The sequence below is a fragment of the Lethenteron reissneri genome, chromosome 23 (assembly GCF_015708825.2).
Source record: "Lethenteron reissneri isolate LAM-NWPU_2019-01 chromosome 23, ASM1570882v1, whole genome shotgun sequence".
NCBI lineage: Eukaryota > Metazoa > Chordata > Hyperoartia > Petromyzontiformes > Petromyzontidae > Lethenteron > Lethenteron reissneri.
The window spans coordinates 23,490,737-23,511,097 of NC_083801.1; the positions used below are offsets into that span (position 1 = coordinate 23,490,737).

General features: G+C 46.7%; 1 protein-coding gene across 1 annotated transcript in view; it reads right to left on the bottom strand.

Moving 5' to 3' along the window:
- Window positions 1-1,350: 1,350 nt before the first annotated feature.
- LOC133345792 (probable ATP-dependent DNA helicase HFM1) overlaps window positions 1,351-20,361 on the bottom strand; it is a 46,069-nt gene continuing 27,058 nt past the window's right edge. The window contains exons 17-25 of the mRNA XM_061556766.1: window positions 17,574-17,747; window positions 16,535-16,618; window positions 10,112-10,242; window positions 9,007-9,092; window positions 8,808-8,851; window positions 7,179-7,314; window positions 4,108-4,264; window positions 3,239-3,306; window positions 1,351-1,954 (exon numbers count right to left, since the gene is read on the bottom strand). Coding sequence (XP_061412750.1) covers window positions 1,885-1,954; window positions 3,239-3,306; window positions 4,108-4,264; window positions 7,179-7,314; window positions 8,808-8,851; window positions 9,007-9,092; window positions 10,112-10,242; window positions 16,535-16,618; window positions 17,574-17,747 — 950 coding nt within the window. The 3' untranslated portion in view covers window positions 1,351-1,884. The remainder of the gene's footprint in view (window positions 1,955-3,238; window positions 3,307-4,107; window positions 4,265-7,178; window positions 7,315-8,807; window positions 8,852-9,006; window positions 9,093-10,111; window positions 10,243-16,534; window positions 16,619-17,573; window positions 17,748-20,361) is intronic.

Consider the following 20,361-nt stretch of genomic DNA (forward strand, 5'->3'; position numbering starts at 1 on the left):
TGGCGAATGGCGGTTGTTGTTGTTGTTGTTGTGTCTGTGTGTGTGTATTTGGAGGCAGTCGCCCTCCAACAACAACGGAGGGCGGAGGAGCGACGCTCACAACAACGAGCGGAGCGCCGGGTGGCTAAAGCACAGCAAGTTGGTACAGTAGGGGGCACAGGTGGTGCATCAGCCAGTCGTCTCGGTCATCTCGGTCAGTCGACCCGTGGCACCTGCTGGGTCTGCCCCGTGACCTCCTGCCAGCGGGCGTTTGACACTTCACGTGGCAGCCTCAAGGTGCACTTGGCCTGGCACAAGCGTCGTGGTGACGTCACCGCCACTTAGTGGCGAATGGCGGTTGTTGTTGTTGTTACGTTTGTGCACAGTTTTATTTCTTAGCAGGAACGATGTTGGCCACGCCACATCCATTTCGACTCAGTTTGCCCTAAACGGGTCCATAGAGCCGTGCCTTCTCTTGCCCTACCAGGTCGCTGGAGAACACTCGATCCGACAACACAGGAGCTGTGCCCACAGGCCCCCTCCACGCCTCCACCATCACAGGAGGATCTGCTTTGTCCTTACACCGGCTCAATGCCTTCATAGGAGGTATGCAGTCAACAATGCTTGACTCAGGGAGGAGGACGCCCCTGCCGTGCATAGTCCCATGGGATGTTGGCTACCAACAACAAGGCAACTCCTACGACTAATTGGGAATGGGACGCAAGCGTAGGATTGATCGCCCTGTCGCTGGCCGCCTTTGGGGAGGGTGTATCGTATGAAAGGCCGAAACACCCTAGGAACCAAAGGGTCACTACTGACGATGCGCTCCCCAAATGTCACCAGGCTCACTGTTCGTGAACTCTTGGAAGTGCTTGCACAAAGGATCGTAACATCTCATCCTGTGTTCTTGGAATCTGAACCTACACACCTACTCACTCACCTACTCTCACCTACTCACTCACCTACTCACTCACCTACTCACTCACTCACCTACATACTCACACACTCACTCACCCACTCACTCACCTACTCACTCACTCACTCACCTACTCACTCACCTACTCACTCACCTACTCAACTCTTATTGTTGGCTATCAACAACAAGGCAACTCCTACGACTAATTGGGAATGGGACGCAAGCGTAGGATTGATCGCCCTGTCGCTGGCCGCCTTTGGGGAGGGTGTATCGTGTGAAAGGCCGAAACATTCTAGGAACCAAAGGGTCACTACTGACGATGCGCTCCCCAAATGTCACCAGGCTCGCTGTTCGTGAACTCTTGGAAGTGCTTGCACAAAGGATAGTAACATCTCATCCTGTGTTCTTTGGAATCTTCATAGAGACGTCGTTCCGTGCACAAAAGTATTTGGAAACGTCGACTTTATTTTGACGACTGTGGGACATTACGTCTCTTGGACATGTTACTGCAACTGGTAACACAATCAGAGGATTAGATATTCAACAGCAACCGTGACGTGCTTTTATTAGATAGCCTACATTGTAAAACACGTTACCAGACCTATACAAGTCGTATTTCGATTTAAAGCTTTCGTGACTGCAGGGATTCATCTTCTTGGTTCTTTCGGTAAAGTCACGTAGAAGGGAAATAATAAAATAATAAAACATAATAAAATAATTCTCACGACGCTGTCTTTCCGACAGACCTGTTTATTCACCTGAGGATGGCTGCTTGCGTTGTGGCCGAAACGTCGTGAGAATTGTTTTATTATGTTTTATTTTTATTATTTTACTACTTCCCTTCTACGTGACTTCACCGAAAGAACCAAGAAGATATACAAGTTGTGTTGCAGGCACGGAAATTACTGTTGTGATCATCCGTAAAGAATATAAGTGACGCAATTTTACTAGAACACCGCGATCAGACGTTTCAAAATCAATTGACCAACTCAGAAGATCCCTCTAAAGATATCCAGAAAGTTCTTCATTGCGTCCTCGGGATCTTCCTTCGGTCGAACACTAAAGCGTTGAACAATAAGGACCAGCATTACAATTAGTGCGTCAATTTAAAATCATCCTCACAGTAGGCCATAGTATTCGCCTTATAGACTCGACTTAGTAACCCGGGAAAGCATCGGTCAAACATTATATCAGTCCATAGGGGGCGACAATTCCTATTAATACAGTAAAGGTTTTTGTTTGGGTGAGATCGCATAAATGTGTCGTTAACCCAACATCAAATTTCGATTTAAAGCTTTCGTGACTGCAGGGATTCATCTTCTTGGTTCTTTCGGTAAAGTCACGTAGAAGGGAAATAATAAAATAATAAAAACATAATAGAATAATTCTCACGACGTTTCGGCCACAACGCAAGCAGCCGTCCTCAGGTGAAGACCAGGTCTGTCGGGGAGACAGCGTCTGAATGAAACACCGCCACGCATTCAGACGCTGTCTCCCCAACAGACCTGTTCTCCACCTGAGGACGGCTGCTTGCGTTGTGGCCGAAACGTCGTGAGAATTATTTCATTATGTTTTATTTTTATTATTTTATTACTTCCCTTCTACGTGACTTTACCGAAAGACCCAAGAAGATGAATCCCTGCAGTCACGAAAGCAGCTTTACATCGAAACGTGCCAATGAGTTAATGCTTCAGCCCACAATTGTGTAGCAGAGCAAATGCACCGATCTGTCTGCTGTCCGCCTGATGATGATGGTTGTGATCACTGGGCGAAACGTCGTACTCAGATTGTAGTGCACATTATCAGAGTTGTGTTTTTTGTTTGCATTATGACTGCATGTATTGTGGTCTATGCAAACATGACTCCTTGTAAAAAAGGTGTCAGTTTTGTTGCCAGATAGAAGGATAAAAAACAATTATCACAGATTGTAGATGTTGAGGATTTTCTCTCCCACACACTGGCTAGTGCTGCACTGGTGACGAATTGGCCACGTTCTGTTCACGTGACCAACCTTACCAGTTGGCCGTGTCGGGTGGTGGCGGGTTTAACGACACATTTCTATTTTTGCGATCTCATTTGCGAGAAGAAAAAATATGATCATTGTTTTTTTATCCTTTTATCTGGCAACAAAACTGAAAAAAGGTGTCAGTTTTGTTGCCAAAAAAAGGGTAAAAAAACAATTATCATATCCAGGACAGTCCGCTAGATTCTAACCCCGAGACCTTTACAACGAGCGGGGGGAAAAAAACACGAGCGCTGGGGCAGGTGCCGTATAAGCACGTTAAGTACGACAACGCTGCACTCGTGTTTCGGGCCGTTGATGAAAGCGCTGGTTTCTCTCACCAAGTGGAGCTTGGAGACAAGAACATGCGACTTTTGGAACCGCCGCATGATTTCTCAGCGCATGCCACCTGGGATGTGAAACAAAGGCAAGAGCTTAAACATCATCCTCCAATCACGATCGCGTCAAAAACAAGAAGTCATCGTGGCGACAGCCGTTGACACCAGCAGACTTCTCCAAGCGAGGGAATAAGAAACAGAGGTCGCAAACGGGTTTTGATTCCTCACCCGTACCCGTACCCGGCCGCACCAGGGTCGTAAACGGCTACCCGTACCCTACCCGATACCCGGCTACCCGTACCCAGCTGGGTACGGGTAGGGTACGGGTATCGGGTACCCAATTGCGACCTCTGGGATGAAGCCACGTTGCAGGCGCGGGTGGGTTGATTCTAGGAACTTGAATTGTGAGAAGAGACAAGACGTTGGGAAATGAGTGACAAACGGTGACTCACCAGTGACTCACGGCCTACCCGTACCCGTACCCGACTGGGTACGGGTAGCCGGGTATCGGGTAGCGTACGGGTATCGGGTACCCGGTTGCGACCTCTGATAATAAATAAACAAGAAGAGAGTTGTTGTGACCAGCGGTGGAAGAGCGTGGATCAGATGAAACAGTCCGGTAAACCGAGCGCTCAACATATGTGTAAAAATCAACGGTTGAGGTTCAAGCTGAGAGTAGTCACAGCAGATAAGGCACAGAGTGATCAGGAGCTAACTGTTGTTCAATTCTACGAATAATCATAATCAGCAATGCCGTATTTGGAACTGAACCTCAGAGCGCGCGTGCGATCGCGGTTCATCGTGTCCTTACCGAACGTGCACATCAAATGTGGCGTTTGCATTTCCGTGTCCAGTCTGTGATGCAATTTTACCCGCTCGGAATTCGTCGGCAGAGGTTGACTGGCCCGTGCGACACGGGGCGGAACGACGGCTCGAACACGCCGCTCCTGGAGATTCCACTGCACATCAAGTCCTGAGCTTCTGTCGTCGTAAGTTCTCTTCTTACGGCTGTCATCCCTCTTGTCGACTCTGCACAACCGGAATGTGGCCACTATTTAGTATTCGTATTCTTAGGTTTTTTCGGTAAAATCACCGTGTAGGTAAAAACATTAAAAAGTAAAATAAAATAAAATCACGACGTTTCGGAGGCAACACAAGCTTCCGTCTTCAGGTGGAACCGTCACAGCCACGACAGCTGCATCAAGTAAATGAGAGATTGCAAGAGCTACCACTCCGTTTATATAATGGTTGGAGAGGGGGGGGGGGTAAGGGCCAAGTACAGCACACTTTTTATTCATATGGTAAGGCGAGGCTTAATTTTAATGTTTTATCTACGTGACTTTACCGAAAAAACCTAAGAATATGAATCCTTGCAATCACGAAAGCTTCAAATCTAGAATTAACACTATTTAGTCGTCGTATTGGCGAACTACCTACGTACTCATCTTATTGGTTCTTTCGGTAAAGTCACGTAGAAGGGAAGTAATAAAATAATAAAAATAAAACATAACAAAATAAAATAATTATTATATTATTTTATTATATTATTTTATTTTATTATGTTTTATTTTTATTATTTTATTACTTCCCTTCTACGTGACTTTACCGAAAGAACCAAGAAGATGAATCCATGCAGTCACGAAAAAAGCTTTAAATCGAAATTTACCTCCGTACTATTAACTAACACCAATTAATTTCGATTTAAAGCTTCTTTCGTGACTGCAGGGATTCATATTCTTGTCTCTGTCGGTAAAGTCACGTAGAAGGAAGATAATAAAATTATATAAATATAAAATAATAACATTTCTCACGACGTTTCGACTGCAACACAAGCAATCATCATCAGGTGTGAAATCCACGGCAAGAAAATAAAAAAATTAAAAAAATTAATGCGGTGGCTTTCACACCTGATGATGATTGCTTGTGTTGCAGTCGAAACGTCGTGAGAATTTTTTATTGTTTTATATTTATATGATTTTATCTGAGGTGTGGACTCGAGTCATGTGACTTGGACTCGAGTCAGACTCGAGTCATGAATTTGATGACTTCAGACTCGACTTGGACTTGCATAACAATGACTTTGTCCCACCTCTGAGCTGGTGTGGACTCGAGTCATGTGACTTGGACTCGAGTCAGACTCGAGTCATGAATTTGATGACTTCAGACTCGACTTGGACTTGCATAACAATGACTTTGTCCCACCTCTGAGCTGGTGTGGACTCGAGTCATGTGACTTGGACTCGAGTCAGACTCGAGTCATGAATTTGATGACTTCAGACTCGACTTGGACTTGCATAACAATGACTTTGTCCCACCTCTGAGCTGGTGTGGACTCGAGTCATGTGACTTGGACTCGAGTCAGACTCGAGTCATGAATTTGATGACTTCAGACTCCACTTGGACTTGCATAACAATGACTTTGTCCCACCTCTGAGCTGGTGTGGACTCGAGTCATGTGACTTGGACTCGAGTCAGACTCGAGTCATGAATTTGATGACTTCAGACTCGACTTGGACTTGCATAACAATGACTTTGTCCCACCTCTGAGCTGGTGTGGACTCGAGTCATGTGACTTGGACTCGAGTCAGACTCGAGTCATGAATTTGATGACTTCAGACTCGACTTGGACTTGCATAACAATGACTTTGTCCCACCTCTGAGCTGGTGTGGACTCGAGTCATGTGACTTGGACTCGAGTCAGACTCGAGTCATGAATTTGATGACTTCAGACTCGACTTGGACTTGCATAACAATGACTTTGTCCCACCTCTGAGCTGGTGTGGACTCGAGTCATGTGACTTGGACTCGAGTCAGACTCGAGTCATGAATTTGATGACTTCAGACTCGACTTGGACTTGCATAACAATGACTTTGTCCCACCTCTGAGCTGGTGTGGACTCGAGTCATGTGACTTGGACTCGAGTCAGACTCGAGTCATGAATTTGATGACTTCAGACTCGACTTGGACTTGCATAACAATGACTTTGTCCCACCTCTGAGCTGGTGTGGACTCGAGTCATGTGACTTGGACTCGAGTCAGACTCGAGTCATGAATTTGATGACTTCAGACTCGACTTGGACTTGCATAACAATGACTTTGTCCCACCTCTGAGCTGGTGTGGACTCGAGTCATGTGACTTGGACTCGAGTCAGACTCGAGTCATGAATTTGATGACTTCAGACTCGACTTGGACTTGCATAACAATGACTTTGTCCCACCTCTGAGCTGGTGTGGACTCGAGTCATGTGACTTGGACTCGAGTCAGACTCGAGTCATGAATTTGATGACTTCAGACTCGACTTGGACTTGCATAACAATGACTTTGTCCCACCTCTGAGCTGGTGTGGACTCGAGTCATGTGACTTGGACTCGAGTCAGACTCGAGTCATGAATTTGATGACTTCAGACTCGACTTGGACTTGCATAACAATGACTTTGTCCCACCTCTGGATTTTATTATTTCCCCTCTACGTGACTTTACCGAAAGAACCAAGAATCCCAATTCATTTGTTTACATTACACTTGATTACCCAGAACATCCTCACTTAATATCGACCGTTTCAGGAAGGCCTTGCTACATTTTTGCAGAAGGGGTGACGATCGCTTTGTTTGAAATTTAGTAATTTGCACGAAGTTTTGACCATTCCGCTGGCACACAATGACCTACTCTTCGAATGACTTCACGTGGTCACAGTGAAGCAGACAACGCATAGTATGTTATTGTTAATACAGGCCGTAGTTATAACCAGGGTGGTCTGCTGGATGCTAACCACTGATCTTTGCAACAAGTGGCGAACGCGGTACCACTGAACCAAGAAGATGAATCCCTGCTGCAGTCACGAAAGAAGCTTTGAATCGAAATTCATTTCGGATGATGTCGCTGACTAATGTTTGCATGTAGAATGTGCGTGGTGAGAGCGGTGATCAGAGAGAGAGACGCACCGACTGTCGTCTTGATGTTGAAATGCTGGAACCGGAACATGAGCGACGCTCAAGGGAGATCGGAGTTTGTCCACCCCCCTTGGCAACTCTCTGGACCCCGACGTGTCATCCACACTCTTGTCACCAGCAGTCACAGCTGCACACACACACACACCACCATGTTTCGTCGAGCGGCATTACAAAGCTTCTTGCTGTATTCTTAGGTTTGTTTTCGGTAAAGTCACGTAGGTAGAAATTTAAATTAATAAAAGTAATTTTTATTATATTTTTATTTATCTTTAATTAATTTTAATGTTTTACCTACGTGACTTTACCGAAACAAACCTAAGAATATGAATCATTGCAGTTACGAAAGCTTCAAATCTAGAAATTCTTGCTGTACATTGCGCCGTGTAAAATGTGTATCCCTATCCAGAGTGCATCAATATACAGGGCAGCCCAAACAGTGAGGGCACAAAGAGTGATTATACTTGTTTTTACAAATCACATGGGGTTATTTCATTTATTTTAACAAACGTTCAAACTGACTTCCATAAAACATCGCGATGAATTGCCGTCATTGTTTTAGTAGGCTAAGAGCTCAGACGACACAGAGTTATCAACATGACAAGTGTAGCAGTCACGGAAGCTACAAAATTAAGATTGAACCACTTCTACGGGGAAGTTTTAAGTTTATCTTTTTCTCTCTCTCTCTGATTTTTTGTTTTCTCTCTCTGCCTGTGTCCTCTCTTTGGAATTTTCACACTTAAATTCTAACTTAGCAATCTTTGAAATACGTAATCGACCAGGCTATGCGTTGTGTGTTGACCGACTCTCTGTGTTGCATTACATTACATTTCGATATTTTGCTAGGTTATCTAATTTTAGTGTGTATTTCTCCTAATTTTCCACTCATTGACTTGCTAATTTTTTTCTCTGCCCCCTCCCTCTCTCCGCCCCCGCCCCCTCTCTCTATTTAAGGCCTCGTCACAGAGACGATCTCTCTCTGTGTGCCGATACGTGTTGTTCTCTCTCTGTGTATCTTGGCGATATCTGTCTGCTTATATGTCTGTCTATAATTCTAGACTTGAAGCTTTCGTGACTGCAAGGAATCATATTCTTAGGTGTTTTCGGTAAAGTCACCGTGTAGGTAAAACATCAAAATTAATAAAAATAATAAAATAAAATAAAGATCACGACGTTTCGGAGGCAACACAAGTCTCCGTCATCAGGTGGGACAGTCACAGCCAGATCAGCTGCATCAAGTGAGGCAATGATTCAAGATGTAATCCCTTAAAAGCGAGTTGAGGGGGGGGGGAGCTCATCAGAATGTGGTAGCCAATGAATGGAAAGTATCGGGAGAGAGAGATGTTTTACCTACGTGACTTTACCGAAAACACCTAAGAATATGTCTGTCTATATTTTTCTGGTTACATTTATGTCGCTATTTCTTTTATGTCTAATGATGATTGCTTGTGTTGCAATCGAAACGTCGTAGTATGCTATTATTTAATATATTACTTTATCGTTATACGTGACTTTACCGAAAGAACCAAAGAATAACTCCTGCAGTCACGAAAGCTCCAAAATTAAGATTGTAGCATTTTAAGTTGAGCACACAGCCATCATCTACAGACACAACCACATTACCCAATTCGCCTTGAGGCGACAGCAGCTCAGAAGGACCACTGCATCTGCAATAAAGACACACGCGTTTAAAATGTCAAGCCTCGCCATGCCTATACAAGCACAACACACCTTAACGCTGTATGACTCAGCATGATTAAAATGTATTAATCACCGTTTGCATTTTAAATATTCAGCACACTTTATTTACTGTCAAACGTACCTGTCGTCATGCGGTCCACACTGAGGCTTCGGGGCGTAAGCAAACTTGGATAAGTTCACTGAGATTCCCCCCTTTATAGAGCAAACCTATGAATGCACTCAGCACAAGGCACAGCAACAGGATGTTCACAACATGCTTCAGGTAATAGATGCAGTAGAATAAAGTTTAGATGGAAGCATATTATATAATTTTTACGACGTAGAATTGTAATGTATTACTTGCTGTTAGTAACTCAGCTTAGTGTAGAGTATAGTAAGTATACTGATGGTGCTATGCTATTTATACTTTAGTTTTTTATGTAGTTTATACTTTAGTTTTCTACGTGGTGGTTGAGTAACTGCAGCTACATATCATTAACATTCCTTTCCTTTGTTACTGCTAATCCCTGCACCCCCCCTTGGTGCTGTTGATCCTGCATAATGCATGGGCATAATATGACTTTGAAACCCCCCCACCCACCTCCTACGCATTTCCCATGAATATGCTAAACTCCTCTTCATATGCACATTCTTTTGTTAAGGCGCTCTTTCCTCCACCTCCAACGCAGCTTATATATAAGCTCCTAGCTTGGCATTGTCTCATTCTTCACCTGAAGACGGCTGCTTGCGTTGTAGCCGAAACGTCGTGAGAATTATTTTATTTTATTATGTTTTATTTTTTTTATTATTTTATTACTTCCCTTCTACGTGACTTTACCGAAAGAACTAAGAAGATGCTTCAGGTATATTGAGGGTTTACAATTATAGTGCTGGACGCAAACACAATCTGAAACGTTTTGTTTCCAATAAAATGACAATTATTACAACATTGGCATGTTAAATTTCGATTTAAAGCTTCTTTCGTGACTGCAGGGATTCATCTTCTTGGTTCTTTCGGGAAAGTCATCACGTAGAAGAATGTTTTTAAAATAAAGTTGTATTTCTATTACTTCATTATTTCCCTTCGACGTGACTTTTTCAGTTCTAAATGTTTGCGTACGCGTGTTTCGCTACGTGCATGCCAATTTACACAAAACTACACGAGGCGCAGTACGAGCACCACCGCGGTAACAGCTGTGAGGGCTGTAGAAGTGCGCGATGTTTCACCGCAACATTTCCACTCGTACCTTGAGCCTTTTGTTATCTGGAACGCCGGTCAGACTCACGCTCTTGCTTTTGAGTTCACTCAAGTAGCTCCGCACGTGAGCGCTCGAGGTGCTAGGCGCCAGCGGCGTTGACCTGGCCACATTTCCTTTACCTGGAAGTTAAAACGGCGCGACACAAGCGCTTAGAGGTGAGTAGCAACAACAACAACAACACTGCACTCACCAGGCTGCACCAGCGCTTAGAGGCGAGTAGCAACAACAACAACAACACTGCACTCACCAGGCTGCACCAGCGCTTAGAGGCGAGTAGCAACAACAACAACAACACTGCACTCACCAGGCTGCACCAGCGCTTAGAGGCGAGTAGCAACAACAACAACAACACTGCACTCACCAGGCTGCACCAGCGCTTAGAGGCGAGTAACAACAACAACAACAACACTGCACTCACCAGGCTGCACAAGCGCTTAGAGGCGAGTAGCGACAACAACAACAACACTGCACTCACCAGGCTGCACCAGCGCTTAGAGGCGAGTAGCAACAACAACAACAACAACAACACTGCACTCACCAGGCTGCACAAGCGCTTAGAGGCGAGTAGCAACAACAACAACAACACTGCACTCACCAGGCTGCACAAGCGCTTAGAGGCGAGTAGCGACAACAACAACAACACTGCACTCACCAGGCTGCACAAGCGCTTAGAGGCGAGTAGCAGCAACAACAACAACAACACTGCACTCACCAGGCTGCACAAGCGCTTAGAGGCGAGTAGCAACAACAACAACAACAACACTGCACTCACCAGACAGCACAAGCGCTTAGAGGCGAGTAGCAACAACAACAACACTGCACTCACCAGGCTGCACCAGCGCTTAGAGGCGAGTAGCAACAACAACAACAACAACACTGCACTCACCAGACAGCACAAGCGCTTAGAGGCGAGTAGCAACAACAACAACAACAACACTGCACTCACCAGGCTGCACAAGCGCTTAGAGGCGAGTAGCAGCAACAACAACAACAACACTGCACTCACCAGGCTGCACAAGCGCTTAGAGGCGAGTAGCAACAACAACAACAACACAGCACTCACCAGGCTGCACCAGCGCTTAGAGGCGAGTAGCAACAACAACAACAACACTGCACTCACCAGGCTGCACCAGCGCTTAGAGGCGAGTAACAACAACAACAACAACACTGCACTCACCAGGCTGCACAAGCGCTTAGAGGCGAGTAGCAACAACAACAACAACACTGCACTCACCAGGCTGCACCAGCGCTTAGAGGCGAGTAGCAACAACAACAACAACAACACTGCACTCACCAGGCTGCACCAGCGCTTAGAGGCGAGTAGCAACAACAACAACAACACTGCACTCACCAGGCTGCACAAGCGCTTAGAGGCGAGTAGCAACAACAACAACAACACTGCACTCACCAGACAGCACCAGCGCTTAGAGGCGAGTAGCAACAACAACAACAACACTGCACTCACCAGGCTGCACAAGCGCTTAGAGGCGAGTAGCAACAACAACAACAACACAGCACTCACCAGGCTGCACCAGCGCTTAGAGGCGAGTAGCAACAACAACAACAACACTGCACTCACCAGGCTGCACAAGCGCTTAGAGGCGAGTAGCAACAACAACAACAACACTGCACTCACCGGGCTGCACAAGCGCTTAGAGGCGAGTAGCAACAACAACAACAACAACACTGCACTCACCAGGCTGCACAAGCGCTTAGAGGCGAGTAGCAACAACAACAACAACACTGCACTCACCAGGCTGCACAAGCGCTTAGAGGCGACAACAACAACAACAACACAGCACTCACCAGGCTGCACAAGCGCTTAGAGGCGAGTAGCAACAACAACAACAACAACACAGCACTCACCAGGCTGCACAAGCGCTTAGAGGCGAGTAGCAACAACAACAACAACACTGCACTCACCAGGCTGCACAAGCGCTTAGAGGCGAGTAGCAACAACAACAACAACACTGCACTCACCAGGCTGCACAAGCGCTTAGAGGCGAGTAGCAACAACAACAACAACAACACTGCACTCACCAGGCTGCACAAGCGCTTAGAGGCGAGTAGCAACAACAACAACAACAACACTGCACTCACCAGGCTGCACAAGCGCTTAGAGGCGAGTAGCAACAACAACAACAACACTGCACTCACCAGGCTGCACCAGCGCTTAGAGGCGAGTAGCGACAACAACAACAACACTGCACTCACCAGGCTGCACCAGCGCTTAGAGGCGAGTAGCGACAACAACAACAACAACACTGCACTCACCAGGCTGCACCAGCGCTTAGAGGCGAGTAGCAACAACAACAACAACAACACTGCACTCACCAGGCTGCACCAGCGCTTAGAGGCGAGTAGCAACAACAACAACACTGCACTCACCAGACGCTTTCACATTACCGGTGAGCCGCTCACAGTTGTGTACTAAAGCTCTTTGAGACGACTTCTGGAATCCGTCTTTAATTCACTTTAGGTTACAGCTACTTCTAGAGTTGAAGCTTTCGTGACTACAAGGATTCATATTCTTAGGTTTTTTCGGTAAAGTCACGTGTAGGTAAAAAAACATTATTTTATTTTACTTTTTAATGTTTTTTTTACCTACGTGACTTTACCGAAAAAACCTAAGAATAGGTTACAGCTACTTGACGCTGCTGATAGGCAACGTTAAGTGGACAGACGGACCGAGAGAGACTCACGGCCACGTGGCAACTCGGAGCCCCGCTCCCGCGTGGCCCCTTCCTCCGTTGGTTCCCGTTCTGACCACGTGTCGTTTCTCTCCGCCCCTACTTAGCACCCGGGTCACGTGGTACGCTTCTGCCAATCCTCGTTAGCCTCCATGGAATCTTCCAGGCTCCCTCGTTAGCTCCCGGGACCACGCCCCTGACTCGTCTCCCCATTGGCTGAGGCCAAAGCCAGCAGAACCAATCATCTACTTGCAGATGTTACCATCACGTCAGGGCCACGCCCCTAACTCGTCTCCCCATTGGCTGAGGCCAAAGCCAGCAGAACCAATCATCTACTTGCAGATGTTACCATCACGTCAGGGCCACGCCCCTAACTCGTCCACCCATTGGCTGAGGCCAAAGCCAGCAGACCCAATCCCCATAGCTGTCACCCTTCCATCACGTCAGGACCACGCCCCTAACTCGTCTCCCCATTGGCTGAGGCCAAAGCCAGCAGAACCAATCATCTACTTGCAGATGTTACCATCACGTCAGGGCCACGCCCCTAACTCGTCTCCCCATTGGCTGAGGCCAAAGCCAGCAGAACCAATCATCTACTTGCAGATGTTACCATCACGTCAGGGCCACGCCCCTAACTCGTCCACCCATTGGCTGAGGCCAAAGCCAGCAGACCCAATCCCCATAGCTGTCACCCTTCCATCACGTCAGGGCCACGCCCCTGACTCGTCTCCCCATTGGCTGAGGCCAAAGCCAGCAGAACCAATCATCTACTTGCAGCTGTCACCCTTCCATCACGTCAGGGCCACGCCCCTGACTCATCTCCCCATTGGCTGAGGCCAAAGCCAGCAGAACCAATCATCTACTTGCAGCTGCCACCATGACGTCAGGGCCACGCCCCTAACTCGTCCACCCATTGGCTGAGGCCAAAGCCAGCAGAACCAATCATCTACTTGCAGCTGCCACCATCACGTCAGGGCCACGCCCCTGACTCGTCTCCCCATTGGCTGAGGCCAAAGCCAGCAGAACCAATCATCTACTTGCAGCTGCCACCATGACGTCAGGGCCACGCCCCTAACTCGTCCACCCATTGGCTGAGGCCAAAGCCAGCAGAACCAATCATCTACTTGCAGCTGCCACCATCACGTCAGGGCCACGCCCCTAACTCGTCCACCCATTGGCTGAGGCCAAAGCCAGCAGAACCAATCATCTACTTGCAGCTGTCACCTTCCCATGACGTCAGAGCCACGCCCCTGACTCGTCTCCCCATTGGCTGAGGCCAAAGCCAGCAGAACCAATCATCTACTTGCAGATATCACCTTCCCATGACGTCAGAGCCACGCCCCTAACTCGTCCACCCATTGGCTGAGGCCAAAGCCAGCAGAACCAATCATCTACTTGCAGCTGTCACCTTTCCATGACGTCAGAGCCACGCCCCTGACTCGTCTCCCCATTGGCTGAGGCCAAAGTCAGCAGAACCAATCCCCATGATGAGTTGTGATACGTCAGTGAGCCGGATATATTCTCATATTACAGTTGGAAGGATCCGAGTTCAGATCCTAGTGGGCGGGTTGGTTCAGCCTACGACATTCTTCAGGGTCAGTAAAATGTGTATCAAGTTGTGGGGAACACAACAGAATCAGACTCCTGTGAATCACTTCTGGATTTGAAGTTTTCGTGACCGCAAGGATTCATACTGTTTTTTGTCGGCAAAATCACGTAGGTGAGAAATTAAATACATTAAATTACTGACGCGGTCATTTTGATGTGACGGTTCCACCTGAAGGCGGATGCTTGTGTTGCCTCCGAAACGTCGTGATTTAATTTATTTAAATTTTTTACCTACGTGAATCAGACTCACCCCACCACAGCACGATGTAGAATCAGCACTTACTGGACCACGGCCGTCATCAGGAAATGAGCATCGCCTTGAATGCTCATTTGAGCAGCACAACAAAGACTCTACGAGTTCATCTTCTTGGTTCTTTTGGTAAAGTCACGTAGAAGGGAAGCAATAAAATAATAAAAATAAAACATAATAAAATAAAATAATTCTCACGACGTTTCGGCCACAACGCAAGCAGCCGTCCTCAGGTGAAGAATGAGACATTTCCAAGCTAGGAGCTAATATATACGCTGCGTTGGAGGTGCAAGAGCGCCTTAACAAAAAGAATGTGCATATCAAGAGGAATTTAGCATATTCATGGGAAATGCGTAGGAGGTGGGTGGGGGGGGGGGGTTTCATAGTCATATTATGCCCATGCATTATGCAGGATCAACAGCACCAAGGGGGGTGCAGTAGCATTAACAAAGGAAAAGAATGTTAATAGTATGTAGCTGCAGTTACTAAACAACAACGTAGAAAACTAAAGTATAGTTAGTTATTTATTAGGCCTATGATACAGGTAACAAATTGTACCATGAGAGAATTAGCGACGATTGAGTTTGATTGATGAAAATTAGATACAAATGTCTCGCTCTGGCTAACGTTGAAAACGACACCGCACGGACAGAAAGTGCGAGACACAAACCGTGCGGATGAGGCAGCAGAAACTTGACAAAAAGAATGCCGTCGTGAATCGAATCGTGTCAAATCGCATCACTTTACACACGCCATTACCAGCCTGCAAACAACATCAATACGCACACACGGTACGCAATCCGTGTCTGTCCCTCTGCGTGAACATTCAAGTCATTTTCATGGTTCTTTTGGTAAAGTCACGTAGAAGGAAAATAAAATAAAATAATAAAAATAAGACTTCATAAAATTCTCACGATGTTTCGGCCACAATGCAAGCAGCCGTCCTCAGGTGAAGAACAGCGCTGTCGGAAAGACAGCGTCCGAAGAACAGCCGAAAGCTTTAAACAGCTTTAAATCGAACATTAAAGTCATTGTGTACATCCCATCTGCCGAAACCTCCATTCTGGGAGTGCATCATTACAGCAAAATGTGTTCAATACAATCAAACGCTGCACCAGTTGTTTCCGTTCAGTGTCTCATCAGCGAAGTCAGATTTGCTTGAATCAATGCTGGCGCATGACCAAAAGTGTATCGGTCCTCGTTTGATGAAACATGATAAGATACGCAACCCAACATAATCACAATCGCGTGTTGTAGTAACAACTGTGTAAGCAGTGGCGGCTCCTGCAAAATCTCTCAAGGGGGGGGGGGCAAATGTCTGGATGATTGATAAGGATAAGGTCTACCCATGCAATGGATAAATTAACAGCTTAAGCATGTAAAGGCAACTTCACTTCTTTAATATTAATGACAAATAAAGTGACTCTTACAATACATCTTGTTTGTTTATATACTCACTATTAAAACAATCCACTCAAGTTTCTTTTATTAAAGATTCCACTAGGTGGCGACAAATTATATTGTTGGATGAAACGTGCTTACGTATGATGACGTAAGCACGTTAGGGCGAGCCCTCCCTGAAGCCGTAGAGAATGCTTTGCAGCGCCCCCCGGTCGAAAAAAAACATCTTTGAATGTAAGTCTATGGGAACACTCGGGGCGATTCTCAGCCGGAGTGAAATCGCCCAAAAAGAGGCGGTACTCCACAGAACGTGACATGACGCTGATTGGACTATATCCAGAGGCACAGTGACGGCTAGCGTGACTCTGTGGTTCAATGACATTGGTGGTGCGTCGCCCAATCGCCCTAATGAAGAAACCGCCCCTGTTTGTAAGTATGTTTCATCGTGATGAAGGTACTCACAGCACTCGTGCCCACACGATTGTTTGTTTTTGCAGTTATGAAGACAGCCTCTCTTGGATTCATCCAAGCCAGCAAGTTGCTTCACTGTAAACGTATTTTATAACGACACATTACACATTACGTGACTCATACGATCAAATGCTGAACTTTAATGAACATTACTTTCAGCATAGTTTAGGTCGAGTGAAAGAGTTGAGATATGTAAAATACTCTCGTGTGCAGAAGCATGTCTTAAAATGTTCCAAGGAGGGTGGGGGGGTGGGGGGACAGTCCTGAACTTTTAATTGGGTCCCTAAAGTCGTATACAATATATATTTTTCGATGTAAAGCTTTCGTGACTGCAGGGATTCATCTTCTTGGTTCTTTCGGTAAAGTCACGTAGAAGGGAAATAATAAAATAATGCAAATAAAACATCATAAAATACAATTCTCACGACGTTTCGGCCACAACTCAAGCAGCCGTCCTCAGGTGAAGAACAGGTCTGTCGGGAATACAGTCTTTCATTCAGACGCTGTCTTTCCGACAGACCTGTTCTTCACCTGAAGACGGCTGCTTGCGTTGTGGCCGAAACGTCGTGAGAATTATTTTATTATGTTTTATTTGCATTATTTTATTATTTCCCTTCTACGTGACTTTACCGAAAGAACCAAGAAGAAAAATACATATAGTTAAAGTATTTTCTCTGAGAATAAAATATTAATTTTCGGCGTCTCAAGGAAGAGGGGAGGGAGGGGGGTCAATGGCCACTGTGTCCGTTTGGAACTCGTTAGCACACAAGAGATTATCTTTGCAGTAAAGTTGTATGTGTACAGGTCAACTCTACAACAAAATAGAATGCACCACACTGAACGTCCCCTGTGTATATTGCTTCACACTTGCCACAGCATGAGTTGGTGTTAAAAATTGCACAATTTAAGGATTATATCAGTGTTGTAAATATGAGATGGTGCATTCTGAATTGATTCTATGGGATCAAATGCATGCGGTGGAAATAAACCAATTGATCTAAAATGCATGCAGAAACGAGGCGACACAAACCATTGCCGGCTGCTTGTGCTGCTGCTGCTCCTGCTGCTGAGACAGACGTCTTTGGTTTCTCACAGGTAGCAGCATGCAGGGATTGGGCCTGCAGATGCCTCTCATTCCCATAGAGCCCAGGGGTGCGTGGGCTCGAGTAGGATGGAGTGAAGCTCTGATGGATGTCCATACCAACTGGGAAAAGCATGAAAAGCACATTTTTACCACCATAGCTTCAATCATTCTAGATTTGAAGCTTTCGTGACTGCTGCAAGGATTCATATTCTTAGGTTTTTTCGGTAAAGTCACCGTGTAGGTAAAACATTAAAATTAATAAAAGTAAAATAAAATAAAAATCACGACGTTTCGGAGGCAACACAAGCTTCCGTCTTCAGGTGGAACCGTCACAGCCACGACAGCTTTTTCAGATTCCAAAGAACACAGGATGAGATGTTACTATCCTTTGTGCAAGCACTTCCAAGAGTTCATGAACAGCGAGCCTGGTGACATTTGGGGAGCGCATCGTCAGTAGTGAACCTTTGGTTCCTAGGGTGTTTCGGCCTTTCACACTATACACCCTCCCCAAAGGCTGTATCAGGCAAATGAGAGATTACAAGAGCTACCACTCCGTATATATAATGGTTGGTTTAATAAAAAAGTGTGGTAGCTCTTGCAATCTCTCATTTACTTGATGCAGCTGCCGTGGCTGTGACGGTTCCACCTGAAGACGGAAGCTTGTGTTGCCTCCGAAACGTCGTGATTTTTATTTTACTTTTATTAATTTAAATTTTTACCTACACGGTGACTTTACCGAAAAACACCTAAGAATATGTTCACTGGGAAGTTGCTAACTCTCGTTTGCTGCCCCCATAATCTGTACCTCCCTCCTCACAGTGACAAGCTCTCTCGACTCCGTTTCCGCGTAGAAATGCAGCGTCAAGAGCTTCCTCTTTCCTCGGCCTATGACCGACTGCCTCTCTATGTACAACTTTTTGAAAATATTCCTTCTGTTTGTGAGACCGCGTCTTGAGATGCTGTCGCGTTTGGACGTTACACGAATCCACGTTGCACTGCAACCTTTGATTTAAAAAAAAATAACAAGTAAAATTGGACGAGAGGCTACATGGATGAAACGGAGGAGTTTGTGTGCGACATGTTGCGAGATTGCCACTCGTTCGCGAACTGACATCTGTGCTCGCGTGCCCAGGAATGTATTGTCACCTAGACCTGGTACCAGTGTCGAGTTGAAATGTATCCCAGGACACGGTGCAATTCTGCTAGCCCTCGGCCAGGGGTCGGCAACCAAGAGCCTTTTTTTTAAATCCTTTATATTAAGTTCACTTGCGTGCTTGCGTGCTTGCTTACGACCGTGCAAACCTTTCGGTCGTTTTTTAACCCACTTCCCGTGATCCAATCGAGCTGACATTTTGCACACAGACTCGTTGGGCGAGACAATTAATGTTCGTGAAAAATGTTTTCCAAAAATTTACACTGTTTAGGGAAAACAAATTAAATATTTAACTACCAATTGTTTAATACTGGCAGACAATCATCTGACCCATAGGTGGCAGCCATCTCAAGCCAGAGGACGAGAGGATTCTAGCCGCCACGCATATAAAGGATTTATAGTGAAAAACTTTGTTTTTACGGGTTATACTTATTATCGAATTCGGTACAAAACTCAATATTTCAAAAGCTGCCATACATGTGTAATAAACCCGCTCCGAACGATATTGTGTCTTGTTGTCTTTTCCTGATTCGTTCTCTGGTCACACGGCTCCCTCACACGCCGGGTCTCTTTGTCCCGTCCCCTGAGCGTGGCGTCGCTCGCCCCCTCGCTCGCTCGCTCCCTCACGCCGCTGGCTGACGGCGGCGTGAGGTAGACAAACTCTGGCCTGCCACGTGGCCGCTGGCGTGTGCCGGAGGCACAGACGTGGTCTCTCCTCCAAGCTCTTCACACTGACCCAGAGGTCGCAACCGGGTACCCGATACCCGTACCCTACCCGATACCTGGCTACCCGTACCCGGCCGGGTACGGGTACCCGTTTGCGACCCTGGTGCAGCCGGGTACGGGTAGGCCGTGAGTCACTGGTGAGTCACCGGTTGTCACTCATTTCCCAACGTCTTGTCTCTTCTCACAATTCAAGTTCCTAGAATCAACCCACCCGCGCCTGCAACGTGGCTTCATCCCAGAGGTCGCAATCGGGTACCCGATACCCGTACCCGTACCCGTACCCGGCTGGGTACGGGTAGGGTACGGGTACGGCCGGGTACGGGTACCCGTTTGCGACCCTGGTGCGGCCGGGTACGGGTACGGGTACGGGTACGACGGTTAAGGAATCAAAACCCGTTTGCGAGCTCTGCACTGACCTGGAACTGTCTCTCTCCACCCCTCATATCCCCTGGCCCACGTGATACCCCCAGCCAATCCTCAGCCTCTCCCCTGGAACCTTCCAGATGTTGCTATGCAGCCCCAGAGCCACGCCCCTGGCTCGCCGTCCCATTGGCTGAGGGCTGAGGCCGGCAGAGCCTATCAGTTACCCCCCCTCCCCGGGTGCATGTGAATACTGTACGCACATACGTGACGCCATGCAGCAGTCTGTGGACAGCTGCATGCGGCTCTGAAGCTGACTCCTGACCAAGGCTGACTGAGAACGATGACCTGGTGTAGTCTGTGGACAGCTGCATGCGGCTCTGAAACTGACTCCTGACCAAGGCTGACTAAGAACGATGACCTGGTGTAGTCTGTGGACAGCTGCATGCGGCTCCGAAACTGACTCCTGACCAAGGCTGACTGAGAACGATGTCT